Source organism: Balaenoptera ricei, chromosome 1 (assembly GCF_028023285.1).
Source record: "Balaenoptera ricei isolate mBalRic1 chromosome 1, mBalRic1.hap2, whole genome shotgun sequence".
NCBI classification, from domain to species: domain Eukaryota; kingdom Metazoa; phylum Chordata; class Mammalia; order Artiodactyla; family Balaenopteridae; genus Balaenoptera; species Balaenoptera ricei.
Window position 1 is genome coordinate 83,007,397 of NC_082639.1, and position 17,172 is coordinate 83,024,568.

The 17,172-nt window shown below is 38.0% G+C and overlaps 1 protein-coding gene across 2 annotated transcripts in view; it reads right to left on the reverse strand.

Annotated features, from left to right (window-relative positions):
* Nucleotides 1–7,818: 7,818 nt before the first annotated feature.
* Nucleotides 7,819–17,172, reverse strand: part of ARHGAP29 (Rho GTPase activating protein 29) — a 77,705-nt gene continuing 68,351 nt past the window's right edge. For both annotated transcript variants that reach the window (XM_059926581.1, XM_059926574.1), the window contains exons 20-23: nt 14,466–14,698; nt 12,906–13,236; nt 12,664–12,772; nt 7,819–10,512 (exon numbers count right to left, since the gene is read on the reverse strand). In XM_059926581.1, coding sequence (XP_059782564.1) covers nt 9,629–10,512; nt 12,664–12,772; nt 12,906–13,236; nt 14,466–14,698 — 1,557 coding nt within the window. In that variant the 3' untranslated portion in view covers nt 7,819–9,628. The remainder of the gene's footprint in view (nt 10,513–12,663; nt 12,773–12,905; nt 13,237–14,465; nt 14,699–17,172) is intronic.

Here is a 17,172-nt window from a genome sequence, read left to right on the forward strand (position 1 = left end):
TGAGGGTCTGCCTGCCAATGCGGGGGACACGGGTTCGAGCCCTGGTCTGGGAGGATCCCACATGCCGCGGAGCGGCTGGGCCCGTGAGCCACAATTACTGAGCCTGCGCGTCTGGAGCCTGTGCTCCGCAACAAGAGAGGCCGCGATAGTGAGAGGCCCGCGCACCGCGATGAAGAGTGGCCCTCGCTTGCCGCAATTGGAGGAAGCCCTCGCACAGAAACGAAGACCCAGCACAGCCATAAATAAATAAATAAAAATAAAAAAAAAATTTAAAAAAAACCAAAAAAAACAAAAAAAACTGTGGCATAATGAAAATACTGAAATTGCTTAATGTAGTGATTTTAGGATTTGCAGCACTGAGAAACATCTCCTTCACTTTAAATTCAAGGTCATAGAATCATGGTCAGAGCTTGAAAAGATTTACAGATCATCTAGCCCAATTTCCTCCCTAATAACAATCCTAATAGGAGGTTATTTAGTTTTTGCCTTGAACACTTTTCCAGTTTGGGGGAATTCACCAAATCACAAGATAATGCACTCCATTCAAAAAGAGTTCTAATCATAAATGGGTTCCTTACAGTGTACTGAAAAAAAATCTGCTTCTGTTTAACTCCCAGTCATGGAGCCTTATTCTCCTAAAGGAGCAAATAAGATATTTAACTTTAATTATTTGTTTTCACTTATGATATCGAAGAAAGGTACTATGTCCTGGCTTCCAGGTTAAGCACTTCTTCCTCCACCCTGCCCAAGTCGACCCTCAACCTTCACCACCTCCACGTTCATGACGGGCCACTAATCCCTGTCAGTTATGTTCCTAAAAATAAATTGGAATTTAGGTCATCATCCCCATAGCCAGTGGCTTAATTTAGGGCCCATTTCCCACCTGGATTGCTGACTCTTTCCCTGATTACAAGCAGATGCTAAGAGATCTCATGCAAATCCTATTCTTCCATGCATAAAATCTTCAACAGCTCTCCACTACAGAATTGCTTTCCAAACTTTTTTTTGAGATAGAGGGTGGAGGGTAGAGTTGTTTGTTTATTCTGTCATTTGCTCTGTTGTTCTCTCATTATCAGCAAAGTTCAGCTCAAACTCACTATAACCCAGGAAAACTTTAGCAATTTTAGATGCAATGGTTTTAACTAAATGAATAAAGTCTAACACCCCCCCCCACACACACTACAAATGACCTTAGAGTTGGGATATGATAACCGTAAACTTCAATATCCTAGCAACTAAAAAGAAAAAATAAAGCCTGAAAGTACACTATTTATCACAGCCTGTGGCTAAAAAAATGAAGATGAAATAATTTAGAAATGACAGAATTTATAATAAAGACACCTGGGATCAAGTCTTATTACCCTTTCTTATTAGCTATATAACTTATAGTAAGTTATTTCACCTCTTTGAAGTCTATTTGTTTGTCTGAAAAAGGCAATTAAGAATACCTGCCTTGGTAAGGATTAAATGATATAACAACCACAAAACAGATTTTTTTTAAAAAGTGAAATAAAGAAAAAGTAAAGATTAAGTTTTCAATGCAGCATTGTTCATAATGATGATAAATTAGAAGCAACCTAAATATCTGTCAACAGTGAGATGAATACTAAATTGTATGTATTTACCGCAGGAATACTTTAGATTTAAAAAAAGAGGAAAAAGAAAAAACATGTTTGCAGCTACTAACATCTACATGGATGAATCCCCAAAACATGTTAAATGTAAGCAAGCCGGCCACAAAAGAATCAATCATGATTCCACTTGTAAAAGCTTCAGAAACAGGCAAAATTAAATAATACATAGATAATAATTTTTTTTAAAAGCCAGGGAATGATGAACATAGAATTCAAGAAGGAGGTTACACCTGGAAGAGGAGAAGGAGAGACAGTCATGTGATCAGGGAGAGGGCTCTGGTGGCTTCTTAACATTCTATTAAGAGGATTGAGGGTTAATGGGAGTTCATTTTATAATCATTCTTTATATGCTACATGTGCCCATATACACACTTCTGCATTTGTGAGTCAATTAAAACAAAAAAAAAATCATTTAAAACTCTCACTAAATCTGAACTATTAAGTATATATCTACACTTGTAGATGGAGAATTCATAGATTCACTGCTTTCTCCTGTGTTTAATCACGACACATTCTGATTTGACTGGCAATTGACTGGATGAACTCTCACAACTTTGAAGAAAATAGTTGGATATAAAAAAGTTTTGCTTTCATTGGAAGTACATCTCAAAGAGCAAATTTCTGATGTAAAGTGAAATGAGATGTAGATAATTAACTTAGCAGAGAGCAACTATTATTCGCCAGGCTCTGTGCCTACAGTTGTAAGTAAGATCTTACCACACTTAGTTTATGGCCTGATTTTTAAATTTCAGGGCCACATTCACTTATTAATCAGCACTCCCTAGACAATAAAAAGCTCACTGGTCTATTCACACTGCTACACCATCTCTTCTTTCCAATTCTTTCAGCACTATAAGGAAGATACGATATCCCATACTGAGTGGGCAGGACCATGAAGACTGGTTGCCATGTGACGTATGGCTATTATTTATTTGTTGTTTACTTAAAAGCTGACAAAGAACCCAAATAAAACTTGTAACTCAGAAACATGGACAGTTAGTCTCTTTTACTCTGTCTTCTGAAAAGTATGCTAATTTAATATATGCTGAGTAATTAAACTGGTTGATTGTAAAGACATTAAAAAATAGCATAATATGTGATATGGTTTAGTTATTACAGGAAACATCAATTATATATATATATTTTAAAATTTATTATTTATTTATTATTTTTGGCTGTGTTGGGTCTTCGTTTCTGTGCGAGGGCTTTCTCCAGTTGCGGCAAGCGGGGACCACTCTTCATCGCGGTGCGCGGGCCTCTCACTATCGCAGCCCCTCCCGTTGCGGAGCACAGGCTCCAGACGCTCAGGCTCAGCAGTTGTGGCTCACGGGCCCAGTTGCTCCGCGGCATGTGGGATCTTCCCAGACCAGGGCTCGAACCTGTGTCCCCTGCATTGGCAGGCAGATTCTCAACCACTGCGTCACCAGGGAAGCCCCCAATTATATTTTTAAATTACTTGCAAGTATTAGAGTTGAGACAAAAAAGGAGAGAAAATCATAATTTAAAACTTTCTACATATTTCATAAATATATCCAGGTTTAGACATTTCTGATAAGTGTGTATGATCACTCATTTTTAAACTTTTCCTAGGAAATTCAATAAACAAATATTTAATAGTTGCTCTTTATCAAAAGATCATGAATTCGCCCCTTCCCTCCCTTCAGGTTGGGGTCAATTCAGCCAGATGACCAGGATCTAGGATTAAAATGGCACAGTCAGGGTTGACATCACTGGGGTCAAGGATTCTGCTGGCCTGGTCTTCCTTGTAGATGAGGCTAGGGGTTTGAGTGGCATGTTAGGCAGCAGTGTGGTCAGGACCAGTGCAGCAATGGCTGAGGCCTTATTTGACATACTTAGGGCTAGTGGGCCAATGCAGCAGCTGGTACTGTCAGGAGGTTGGAACATGAAAAGTAAGCAAATAATGTATTTAGGATTATGGGAGTCAGGTTTCTCACTATGAGAGAAAGGAGTTACAAGTATAGAAAGGGGAAGACTAAACCCTGAAGTATTGAATTAGAAATGAAGGTATCAATGTGAACTCAAGGGTTTCCATTTATATGATAGACAGAAATACATACAGATGAATGTTTGTGTGTGTATATACACATGTATTTCTTTAATCTGTCCATTAATAGTGCTTAAAACCAATGACTTGCCAGTATCAATGAGTACTTCTCAGCTCTTTGTTTCCACATACTACTATCCATTGAAAGGAACCAGGGTTCCTGGGAAATATGACTAGGGCAGGGAAAAGTACAAGATAAGCTTGGGACACCTTGATGCGCCAAAAATAAGAGCTCAAGAAGTCAAAAGGACATAGCAGTGAGCTTGAGACTCCCATAGACCAAGTCTGGGAAAAGTTCAGTATCAAAATAAATGACAGTAATATATTGTAACTTACCGAATAAAGCAGGAATCCATGAGTCCATACTAACAGAGATGAATAAACAAGTGGAGAAGGGGCTGCTCTTCCTTAAAGCAAGCAGAATATTAATCAAAGCATCAGAAAGGATGGACTCACCATTTGACAACCAGAATAGTAATAAGTGATTCACGCAAGAACTCTTAGTGGACTCGAACTAATTGGTGACAATTTGGTGAGAAAAAGGACATTCATATAGTCTCAAAGAATATCCTCACAAAGTGCTTTTAACTTTACAATGGAGAAACCTGATAGACACTATCCTAACCAAGTGATCAAAGTTAATATCATCAGGAATGGGACAATTTGACATGGTGCACTTCCTGATATGATACAGTGAAAGAATACATCATTTTTGTAGTATTTTTGTAAAAAAAATGTATATCCTGAGTCTAATCATGAGGAAACATTAGGTAAACCCAAACTGAGAGACATTCTACAAAGTACCTGGCCTATACTCTTCAAAAGTATCAAGGTCATGAAAGAAAAGACTGAAAAACTGTTCCAGATTGAAGAAGAAAAGAGATAGGACAACGAAATGCACCAGGTGATCCTGGACTGGGATGCTGGAGCAGAGAGGAACATTATTGGGGTGATCAGCAAAACCTGAATGTGGTCTGTGGATTAGATGGCATAACGTCAATGTTAATCTGATTTTGACGGTCAGACTACGGTTATGTAGGAGTATTCTTGTTTTAAGAAAATATCACTAAAGTAGCGTTAATGGGGCATCATATCTGAAACTTTCAAATGGTTCAAAAATTATATTGGATGGAATCACATTGAATCTATAAATAAATATAAGGTATATGAACATATTTACAATATTGTGACTTCCAATCCATATAACACAGAGCACTCCATTTATTTAAGATCTCCTTAAATGCCTCTTGAGATAGCCTAAAATTTTTTCCATGAGGATCTTGTGTGTATATTGTTAGATTTATTCTTAGGTACTTCAAATTTTTTATGCTATCGTTTAAGAGATCTTTCTAAAAACATTCATTTTCTGTTAGTTGCCGATATACACAAATACAACTGACTTTTGTCATATTGATTGTGAAGGCAGCATCTTTGCTAAACTCTAGATGTTACTGAATTGTCTACATATATAATCATATCAACACAGGAACAATTTCCTGCCTCTGGGAAAGGAAAACCCAGAGAATTATGGTGACTATAACTTGTCATAAAAATATACAATGGCTGCCATTTAAAGAGATTTTTATAGTTGTACAAATACAGTGACATAATGTTAGCTGGGAATAGTGTAGCCATGGACCATCTTTAAATTAAATCACATCAGGAGGTAAGGTATGATTCTATTTGCTTCTGAGACCTCTAGGCAACAAGTCCCTTACAAGGATCATATCTTCTTTAGGTCTGTATCAAAAGAAATACATTGCCTAAGATGCACTCAAAGTAATTTTAAATACTCATAAATTCTAATTAAGTTCTCAGCATGTAAAACAAGCCTATCTAGGGAAGTTATGATCAACCCTTCACAAATGACTTCTTGGAAACCTGAACAATATGCTTTCCACAAGCTTTCTGGTGGTCTGGCAGCTCTGAAAGGACTCCTGACTTTTGCCCTCTCCCTTGGCTCACATTCTTTCCATGTGAAATAAAACAACTTCCTAAAGAATGACTGCTACCACATTACTGGGTAGCAGGGCACAGTGCACGTGTGGGTACTCTGGAAAGAGCAACATCTCAAGAGATACTTGCTTAATGTCCCAGGAAACCAGAAAGCATCTACAGACTAACAGCTTTAGCTGAACAAGATGCCAGAGAGCCCTAAAGGCAAAAAGGAGCCAGAAGTGGAACTCTCACTTGTGAGGTTTAAAAGTGAGGGGAAACAGAGAGCCCACTTGATTATGATATACTCTTTGGGTTGTCTCAGTAGATTAAAAAAAAATTAAGAGTTTAAAAGTGCATTTTCTACTGAGTGAAAGGTCACCAGCTGGTATTCCACACCCAGGTCAGTGACCTATCTGCTCCTTACACAAGCGTGGCAGAAGGGACAGCTCACTCATGACATTACTTCTCCAGAGTCAGTGTGTTATGTCTCTGCTTTATGCTCCTTAGAAAGAAGATGAAGGACTTGAAAGCCTTGATGTGAGTTTCTTAGTAGTTGCCATTGGGATTAGGCTGAGCGAGATGTTACCTGAGGACTTTATCCCGTGGTGTGCCCTACTCTTATTTTTGCTTTGTCCACACGAGAAAAATAAAGATAACTTAGTGTTGAGATGTGAATTTGGGGGTTTATATGCTATGGGGAAATTTTAAAAAACAAACTCTATGTACATTATGAGGAAATTATGGAATAAAAAGTCTAAAAATTAAAAAAATACATTTTCTAAGTTTCAGTATGAAATGATGAGAAAGTCCTGGACATGGATAGTGGTCATGGTTGCGGAACAACGTGAATGTACTTAATGCCACTGAACTGTACATTTAAAACTTAGTAAAATTCTATGTTACGCATATTTTACCACAATAAAAAAATTTTAAAGGTGCATTTTCTATTGTTAAACACTACCTGATATTATTGAGTTGGCCAAAAAGTTTGTTTGGTTTTTCCCGTAAGATGGTTCTAGCAGCACTTAGTTGTCTTTAACTATATGCAAAACAATTTTGTTAGATTGTATTGTGACAGCTGTCATATCAGTGTGCATTTAAAAAAAACTTATCAAAATTGGTGAATTTTTGTGTACCCATTTAAATATTGAAGATGGAAGAAAAAAAGCAACATTTTCGGCATATTATGCTTTATTATTTCAAGAAAGGTAAAAATGCAACTGAAATGCAAAAAAAAAAAGATTTGTGCAGTGTATGGAAAGGTGCTGTGACTGATTGAATGTGTCAGAAGTGGTTTGTGAAGTTTCGTGTTGGAGATTTCTCGCTGGACGATGCTCCATGGTCGGGTAGACCAGTTGAAGTCGATAGTGATCAAATCGAGACATTAATTGAGGACAATCAACGTTATACCATGCGGGAGATAGCCGACATGCTCAAAATATCCTAATCAAGCGCTGAAAATCATTTGCACCAGCTTGGTTATGTTAATCGCTTTGATCTTGGGTTCCACGTAAGTGAAAAAAACCTTCTTGACCATATTTCTGCATGGGATTCTCTACTGCAACATAATGAAAACATTCAATTTTTAAAACAAATTGTGATGGGCAATGAAAAGTGGATACTGTACAATGATGTGGAACAGAAGAGATCGTGGGGCAAGCGAAATGAACCACCACCAACCACACCAAAGGCTGGTCTTCATCCAAAGAAGGAGATGTTGTGTATATGGTGGGATCGGAAGGGAGTCCTCTATTATGAGCTCCTTCTGGAAAACCAAACAATTAATTCCAACAAGTTCTGCTCCCAGGTAGACCAACTGAAAGCAGCACTCAACGAAAAGCATCTGGAATTAGGCAACAGAAAACACATTATCTTTCATCAGGATAACACAAGACTGCATGTTTCTTTGATGATCAGGCAAAAACTGTTATAGCTTGGCTGGGAAGTTCTGATTCATCTGCCGTATTCACCAGACATTGCACCTTCGGATTTCCATTTATTTTGGTCTTTACAAAATTCTCTTATTGGAAAACATTTCAATTCCCTGGAAGACTGTAAAAGGCACCTGGAACAGTTCTTTGCTCAAAAAGATAAAAAGTTTTGGGAAGATGGAATTATGAAGTTGCCTGAAAAATGGCAGAAGGTAGTGGAACAAAACAGTGAATACGTTGTTCAATAAAGTTCTTGGTGAAAATGAAAAATGTGTCTTTTATTTTTACTTAAAACCCGAAGAAACATTATGGTCAACCATCAGAATCTGGCAGCCCTGTGTTTGAGACTTGACTCCAACTGTTACACCTGTGGAACCTAGAGCACATTATTTAACTAAGCGTCAGTTTCCTTACCCATAACACAGGAATAATAAAGTACCTACCTACCCATTATAGGCTGCTGTAAACTTGAAATAATTTATGTGGAACTTAGCAGAGTTCATGGCATGCAGAAAGGGCTCAATCAATGTTGGCTCTTATTTTCTTTTTAGGTTTTCATACCAATACAATTCTTTTATATTTTTTACAATGAGGACTAAAAACAAGGCTCCAGCACAAAAAGATGGGTTATTCTTTCTTCCTAGTCCTTAATGTCATATAGAACTATATAACAACTTCCCATAAAATGAATTCCATGTTGTAGTCAAGGGACATATGAGCCCCAAGTGCTGACCACTAAGCCAATGGTTAATAAACCTTAAAGTCTCACACCCTAAGAGGACACAATTTCAGAGAAACCACAAGAACTTGAAATAATTTAACAGGTTAATATATATATTCTTTATCAAGTATAACATGGTCATACAAAAGCATTTGTTACAAATATAATTCACACATATAAAAAGAGGGTATTTTATTTTTTGTCCCTTTTATATCCTATTTTACGCAAAATGACAAAACCAAGAAAATAACAGAACTATACTAGTTCTAAAAACTGGGAATTTTATAAATGAAATATATCCAATCATCTATACTTCCTCTCAAATTCCAAACAATGAATTATTGAATTATACTTAGAATCAACTTAAATAAATCTTTGTATGATTCAGATGAAACATACATTGTCAATGGTTATAAACTCAGGTAGAAAAAATACATAAAATTATTCATAAGTGAAAACACTTCATACAAAAGAAATGTTTTTTTTAAAGAAAATCCCAGACAATATTAAAAGGAAAGGCACTGAATTTTAAAACATTGTTTTGGACTATTATATAAAATACCAAAAGGTTCAGAACTGTTGAACAACAAAAGTTTATGCAGAACAAAGCCAAGAAGTGAAAATTATTAAATGTATAATAGCTAAAACCAAATAAGACATGACTGAACTATACAATTTAGAAACATGTTTAAGTGCATTTTCTTTGTACAATTCAACTGACTATCACGTGTAAAATCTGGCAATTAATTAAAATGCAATTAAATACAGATTTGCAAGCCTTTTGGCCATTACGCAAATATGAAAAAGTTAAGTGACTCGCCAACTGAAAAATAAAAGGTTACACACATACCATAAAAGCACAAATGGTCAAAGATACACTATAAAATTGTGTGAAAAAACAATCATACCAAACAAAGATCTTTCAGGCACTTGCACTTGGAAACATTCCTTTTATAAATAAGCATGTAGTTTCACTTCAAAAAAATAAAGCTGATTTCCTCAATTGCACCTATTAGTTGAGAGCTATATCATATATTAGGGATGCACTTAAATGGACCATATTATGGGGAATCAACTGAACTTTAAAAAACATGAGTCTATCTATTTATTCACAACTTCAAAAATACATATAATTCCAGTGAGGCACAGATGGGGCCCTATCAAAACATTCTGTCATTCAGTATAACCAACACAGGATAACACAACACAGTGACAAAAACCAAAATCCACGATTTGGCAATCCTATACAAGAGAGGCTCTGTCAAAAATTTCTTCCAGAAAACAAATACACCACCACAAAACAACAAAACACAAAAAGAAAAACTGAATTCTGACAACCCTACACAAACTGTGGGATTTCATCTTCAAGGTCTTCAAACTGCTGCATTCGTTTTAGCCTCGGTCTCTGACATGCTGGATGTACACCAGGTAAGTCACGCTCTTCAGCCTTCTCTTTAGGCTTGCTAACTGGCTGCACGGGACCAGCTGATGCATTTTCAGAACCGGGAACTGATTTCAGCGCGTGCTCCTGGGGAGCGTGAGTTGTGCAAGGGGGCACAGCTGCGGAGGTTGTCACAGATTTCTCCTCATCCCCTCTCCCACTAGCAGCAGGAGCAGGTGGTTTATAAAACGTGGTCCAGTGCTGGGGCTGCAGTGTTCTGGGTGCTCTGACAGGAGCAGGAGGGCAGGAGTCAGAAGACCGTCTCTCTGACACTTGTCTGGCTGACCTGATGGGTTCTGTGTATGGCTTACTGGTGGTGCTGAGTGGGTGGTCCCCACCACTCCTGATGCTCACTGACACTTCTCTTTCCTGGAATGCACTGGGCACAATCACTGCAGTCTTTGCAGTCCGGTCATTTTGTTCATACCGTTTCTCCCGAGTTTTCGGTAGAGGTTGCTGATCAAAGCCATCAAATTTGGAACAAACAATAGTTGGGGTGTCTTTTCTATTAACTCCTTCAAAGGTAGGATTCTTGCAAAACTTGTCTGAATTTACATTCCCCATATTTCTGCCATTTCTCTCATTAGGGGAGCTTGCAAGAAGTAGTCGTCTGTCTATAGGCAAACTTACAGGTCTAATCTTGGTCCTTGGAGTATGCCTCTCGACGCCATTTATTTCCTTATCGGACTTCAGAGTAGGCAGCTTGGAGGTTTTACAAACATCTTCCATCTTTTGTGATGCTGATTCAAGCTCTTGGTCTACAAGCAAACGCACTTTGTTGTCTGAAAAAGGAAAAGATTCATTTAAAAATCAAACTTTATGGCACGTAGTTAACAAGAGAGTCTAAATGAGTTATAGATGAACACCCTCTCAAAACAAGGGTCTTCGTATATTTTTTCCAAGTTATTCTCTGGTAAAGTACTCATAAAATATTAAAGGTGCACTTTGAATTAAAATGTTAGAATTCCATATTTATTTAAATCAATATAATAAACAGCTACAAAATTCACTGCAGGTTAGTGAAAAAAAAAACCACACCTGCTGATGTAGCTTCTCTTATGTGCTGCATATGAACAAGTATTTGTTGGCTGAAAGGGTTGTCATGATTTCAACAGGCAGATATTGGTGTGTTACCCTCAGAAAAGTTACACCAATTTACATGCCAACTAAATGTAAGTATGTCCTGAATCCTAAGGCTTTTGCCAACTCAATCTGCTTTTCAGTTATGTTCAACCCACAGTGACAGCATATCATATTAAATGCCTTAGATGCCCTCATCTGATCAACTAATAAGTGGACTATAATATTCATCCTGTCTGATTAAGGTTGAATAGTTTAAGTAAAAAATGCCATTCTCCCTATTTGCTGTTTACTCCCAGACGTACTTTCTTCTCTTTCCTATCAAGTCTGGACCCATGTTTTCTCAAGCTGGGACCCTGAACTCCTTCAGACCCTACCCTTTTTTGTAGCATCTCCCCTAAAATATTCCCATTTCTGGTAAGTTCCAGCCTTCTGCTCATGCCCCTCTTTTGGGCAGCGGTCTGCAAACAGCAGCCCATCAGAATGACTTGACAGTCCTTACCTCATCTGACCCTTCTCCTTACCTGAGACTGCGGACCTCTCTTCTCTGGGCTTCCAGGGCAGTGCTCTCTTGTTTTGATTTCCCAGGTGCTTCCCCATGTGTATAAAACACCCTAAGGGACCTGACACACTGTGGTCAGGCTGTAGGCACCAAAGTGCATTCTTAAGTTCTAAGGGAAAAAACTTGAGTGTAATGGGTAAGAGTGCAGACTCTGAACCCCACCTGCCAGGTTTAACTCAGCTCTACCCCTTCTGCACTAGGCAAGGTAATCTCACTGTCCCTCAGTGTCTTCATCTGTCAAAAGGAATCATAATTTTATCTATGATGATATGTGGCCTAAAAGATCTAACCATGAAAAGTGCTTATTTATCTGGTATACAGTTAGCCCTTGAAAAATGACATTTATTTTTATTACTATTCCTAATTGGGAGACCTAGCTCACAGAATAGTGAAATAATCACAAACATAGGTTCAAATACTGAACACTTTATTGGGGCATGACCTCTGACATTATTTAACCTCTCTCAGACTGTTAGGCTATGGGTTGAACAGGGCTGTTACTACCTATTTATAGCACAGAATTTTTCTGAAGATAAAATCAGATAAATGGAATCAAACAATAAGCACGGTGCTTAGCACAGAGCAGGCAGGTACTTAATGAATGTTAGCTCCCTTACTTTTTAGACCTGTCAGGCTGTGATCACTAATACTTCATTACACTCAAATTTAAAATATATGGCTGCACTTAAAAAAACTGCAAGTTAGCTCTAGTGATGTACAGAATTATAGTAACAAGTGGAAGCCTTTCCACAAATGAATAGCTTGGTAGCTATCACTGCAACTAAAATTACCATACAGTGAATAAAATGATTACAGTCGAGGAAATTAAAAAGATATACACATAAGTGTGCTTAATGTGTTACAGGCAGGCGACAGGAAAAGGCATTTGAAAAAAAATTTTAGAGGTTTTTTTGAGTCTAAATTTTTTGAATTTTAGGAGTCTAGTTGACACCTTATGAGTAATGAGATCAATACAATGATCTATAGTAAAGAAGATGCTAATGAATCATCATACTGCTTAACAGATTTCGGCCTTGACTTTAACTAATGGCAAAAATAAAAATAAAAGAAGTTTTCAAAACACAAAACACACCTTTGAACTCCAAGATGTCTTTTTATAAGAAGGGCTACTGTAAAGAATGAAGGCAACTTTCTTAATGGCTGGCGAAGATGCACTTACTAATGAAGCTTCTTTCTCTGACTTCTCTCAACACCACTCACCTTGGCTTTTAATCATGGTTTATTGGGACAGTTTTAAGTCAGCAAATATGCATTTTACATGGCCACTCACCAATGAGACATGCATCACATTTTTCGAATGCATTTTGCTTCTGTTCTGATTCCTCAAATGATGCAGTGGATTCAAAACTTTTGCTTTCACTATCTGCAGTATGGATATCCTGTTGATGGAAGAAAATTTTTAAACTGGAAGAAGCAAAACACACCTCAAAGTAAACAGTTCAAAGACTCTTAACTTATTAATAACGTAAACATTACAAAGTTCCAACACAATTCCATAAGAGCAAAACTCACTTCCTTTGAAGAGAAAAACAGTGACTTCGCAGAATGTTCTGGATCTCTTTCTTCTGGTGATAACAGAGGCTTCGGAAGATAGCCTTGGTCAACCTGAGGTGCACCACCACCTGCACTACACACAGCTACATCTTGTGGCTGTAGGGACCCATCGAAGATCTTCTGTGAGTAGGTAATGAGGAACTCCACCAACCGCGCTTGATTTGAATAGTCAGCAAGAGAGGAGATGGTGATAGGAGCAGCTGTGGGCCTTGGCCTAATGAGACTTGGTCCAAATATCACCCCCAAGTTTCTGGAGTTCATTTTGTTTTCTTCTGCATGATCTACGACTCTGTGATGCAGAACACATAGAGCTGTATTAGATTTTCTTGACAGTAGTTTACTATGGGCTGGGAAGGGTGGAGGAAAAATGGGCTGCAGAAGTCTAGGGAAAGGATATATTTATTTGCTTAAATACTGACCACACACCAAGTTGGGTTTCACAGTATTAGGATTAGGATTAAATTTAAGTAAGTAGAAGGAACCAGTACAGTTTTACCAGCAGAAATTTAAAAACACCCCTAAAAGCTGCTCCCACCTTTGTAAATATATATTACATCCTCCCAGGTCCATATGCTGGAAACTTTCTATCTCACTGCTAGTCCTCAAGCCTAGTTGAGCCTAAAGATCTCTCTGCTTTATTGCCAATCCCACTGCTCTGGCCTTACTTCAAGCTCTCATCACCTTTTATTTCTCTGGCTATTCAAAGAGATCCGAACTGAAATAAATACCTCCCCTCCAACCTGTTCTCCATATTGCTGCCATAAAGATCTAATAGGCAAACCTGAGCATGTTAAATTCCTGGCTTAAAATTCTTCACTGAGTACAGAAAGAAGACAGTCAACTCATCTGCCAGGTATGTATGACTTTACCAGGACTCCTCCAGCTCACTCTGTGCTACTGCTTGCTATATCCTGGCCTAACCAAATTACTTAAACGTCCTCAAAAGCAAAATGATCTCTTGTGCCTCTGTGTCTATTACCCTCTGTCTGGAATGCTCTTTTGTACATTCTCTGTCACCAAACCATTACTCAGTTCTTCAAGTCTGGCTCAGGGTTACCTTCTCTGATTCATGACCCCCTCTCCCCCATCTTCCACTGCATGTTGAGCAAAGTTCCATCAGAACAAGAATGATGCAGCGCTGCACTTGTGTGCAGGTCTGCCCCTCAAGCTAACAAGCACAACAGATTACAGAAGCCTTGTATTTGCATCCTAATTTCCCCAGCCAGAGCCTGGCATATAATTGGCATCTGAGGGAAAGATGTTGGCTGCATGAATATATATTCAATGTCTCTCTTTCCCTAACACATATTAGAAATGAAACATTCAATGTAAAAACAATACCACAAGAGTGTGAATGTACTTAATACTACTGAACTGTACACTTAAAAATGGCTAAAATGGTAAATTTATATGTTATGTGTATTTTACCACAATTTTTTAAAAAACCATAAAAGCAAAACCAAAAAACTGATCAATTATCCACCCACTAATCAATGTCTGTCTTATTCAAATTCTTACCGCTTAAGATGAACTATGAGGTAATGAAGGCTGTTAAAATTTGATGCTGGCAATTGTCTTAGAAGATCCTTGCTTTTTAGAAGAATTCTGTTTATTTCTATACACGTACTTGGACATTTTTTGTCCTCAGGATTATCCTTTTTCATCTCTTGTTCTTCATTTACATGTTGGATCTCTATTGCAAGGTCTATAAATTCCTTGTACAATCGGAATAAAATAAATGGTTCTGGGAGCTAAAGAAATAAAATTATGTTAGAAATATCATTCTGCCCATTTTTTCCCTGTTAATAACCTACTGAATAGCTACTGAGTGGTTTAGCATGTTCTTTTTAGAGTAACAGGACTTAAGGTCAATCACATTTAGAAATGTACATGTCTCATCACAAGGAAAAATACTTTTCTATTTCTTTAATTTTGTATCTGTATGAGATGATGGATGTTCACTAAACTTACTGTGATAATCATTTCATGGTGTATGGAAGCCAAATCGTTGTGCTGCACACCTTAAACTTAGACAGTGCTGTATGTCAATTATATCTCAATACAACTAGAAGAAAAAAAATTACACCCAAGAACAAGAAAAAAAAGAAATGTACATATGTTTGCTAGATGTGATCTATAAAGTGAATCCGATATCACCATACATTATATCTATATTAAAAATGACTTACCTGGTCATCAGTAAAACTCTAAACCTAAAGCCCCATGATATGATTTTAAAACTCTGATAGATATTCTATACCAATTACATTCATGACTGCCCCAAAGTTAGCATGATCTTCAACTATTTTATTAAAACAAACCCAGGCTAATATACAATATAAGTCAAATTAATTAGAAAAAGCTTATTTTCTGTTGGTGTGGGGGAGAGAGAGAACAAAAAGCTATAGGGTGCTTGTGTTTTCCTCGGGCCAGATTGAAGATTAGCAAAAGACAATATGACTTACAAGAAAGAAACTGTCAACATTTTGTTTTCCAATTTTTAAATACCACTTGAATTGCCATAAGTAGGTCAAAAAAAGTTCCTCTCTCAAACTGTCAATGGGCATACCACCTTGATCTGTCTACTGGCATAACTGATTTCAATGATTCCACTGCTCAGCGATGGAAAATACAGCATCTCTCTGGCTAGCTGATGTCCTACAACATCTGTCGTGAGGTAGGCACCACTTCTCCAGTTTCCCCTTCTGTTCCCAGAGAGGGGAAGCCTTGAGATTAATTTCTACCTCTACCATCTTGGTCACTCTTGGAGCTTCAGATTTACCACATGGTAATGAGTAAATAAAGGCTACTCTCTTAACACTGTAAGAATTGAGCATGGCTTCCCACACTAAAGCTTTGGTCCCATGTATTCCTAGGATAAAATGAGAGCTGACAGTATTGGACCCCATTTATTTCCTCTCCTCGACTGACTAAAAGAAATAAAGCATGATTCATTATGAGATTAAAAGTCATTCAAAGATACTGTTTCTACTTCTCAGTTGAGAATCCTAAAAAATGTGATTGAAGAGATATCAATAGTTTCCTGGGCTAACGTGGCACATCCAACATTTGTAGCTAATTTCTTTCCCTCCTACAACCCCATTGAAATACAGTTAAGCCTGCAGGACTGGAAGAACAGGAATGGGGACAGAAGTAACATTTCACAAGCTGAAGAGGAGGTGAACAAGTGCTCACTTAGCACTCCTGAGAAAGCTGAAATTCCAAACTGAGAACCAACATGATTTAGCGGATCCTAAGGAGACTCAGGGATTGTCAGACTAGGTCCTCTGATCTCGGGGAAGGGTGAGCTATCTAAACAGCATTAGATTTCTAGATCCTTGTCTCCACTCCATGCTCCTGAGCAACCTCAGAAGTCTGGGGATTTCTTCTCTGGGCAGTGTGAAACACAGGGTCTCTGGACGGGCAATGCCAAGCACAAGGAACAGGTGGGCAACTATCTTAAAATAAGGATTTAGTGACTGTATGCCTGCTGAATGCAGAGATCCTGGAGCTTCTGACCTAACATGGCTCCCAGAGTTCTGGAACCATATCTGTAGGCAGGGAAAGACCTTTCTCTTAGGTATCAGACAAGCCCAAGAGCAGAGAACTAGAGATACAGACATCAGGTACTTCCCAAACAGCTCTCCTAGATAACACTACAGTAAAGCTCAAAATCTTCAAAGCCTTCATGTATTCAAGAGCTTCTGGATAGATTTCAGTTCCCAAAGCTTTACTTTTAAGGAGACAACTATGGAAGACAGAGTCAAAATAAGTAGGGAAAAAACCAGCTTGAAGGTCTACAACTGTGCTGTCAATATCGTGGCCAGTAACCACATACGGCTACTGAGCAGTGGCAAGGTGGCTGCTCCAAACTGCCATGTGCTCCAGATGAAAAGTATATACCACATTTCCAAGAGTCAGGGCCAAAAAGGCAAATGTTTCATTAATAATTTAAGAATATTGATTAGATGTTCAGATAATATTTTCAATATGTTGAATAAAATATTAAAATTAACTTCACCTGTTTCTTTTTATGTGGCTACTACATAATTTAATATTATATATAGGGCTCACATTATATTTCTATTGGACGGGGCTAGAAGCTAAGCAGAGGAAAGAATCCTCTTTAAAGAAAGCTACGGGGCTTCCCTGGTGGCGCAGTGGTTGAGAATCTGCCTGCCAATGCAGGGGACACGGGTTCGAGCCCTGGTCTGGGAAGATCCCA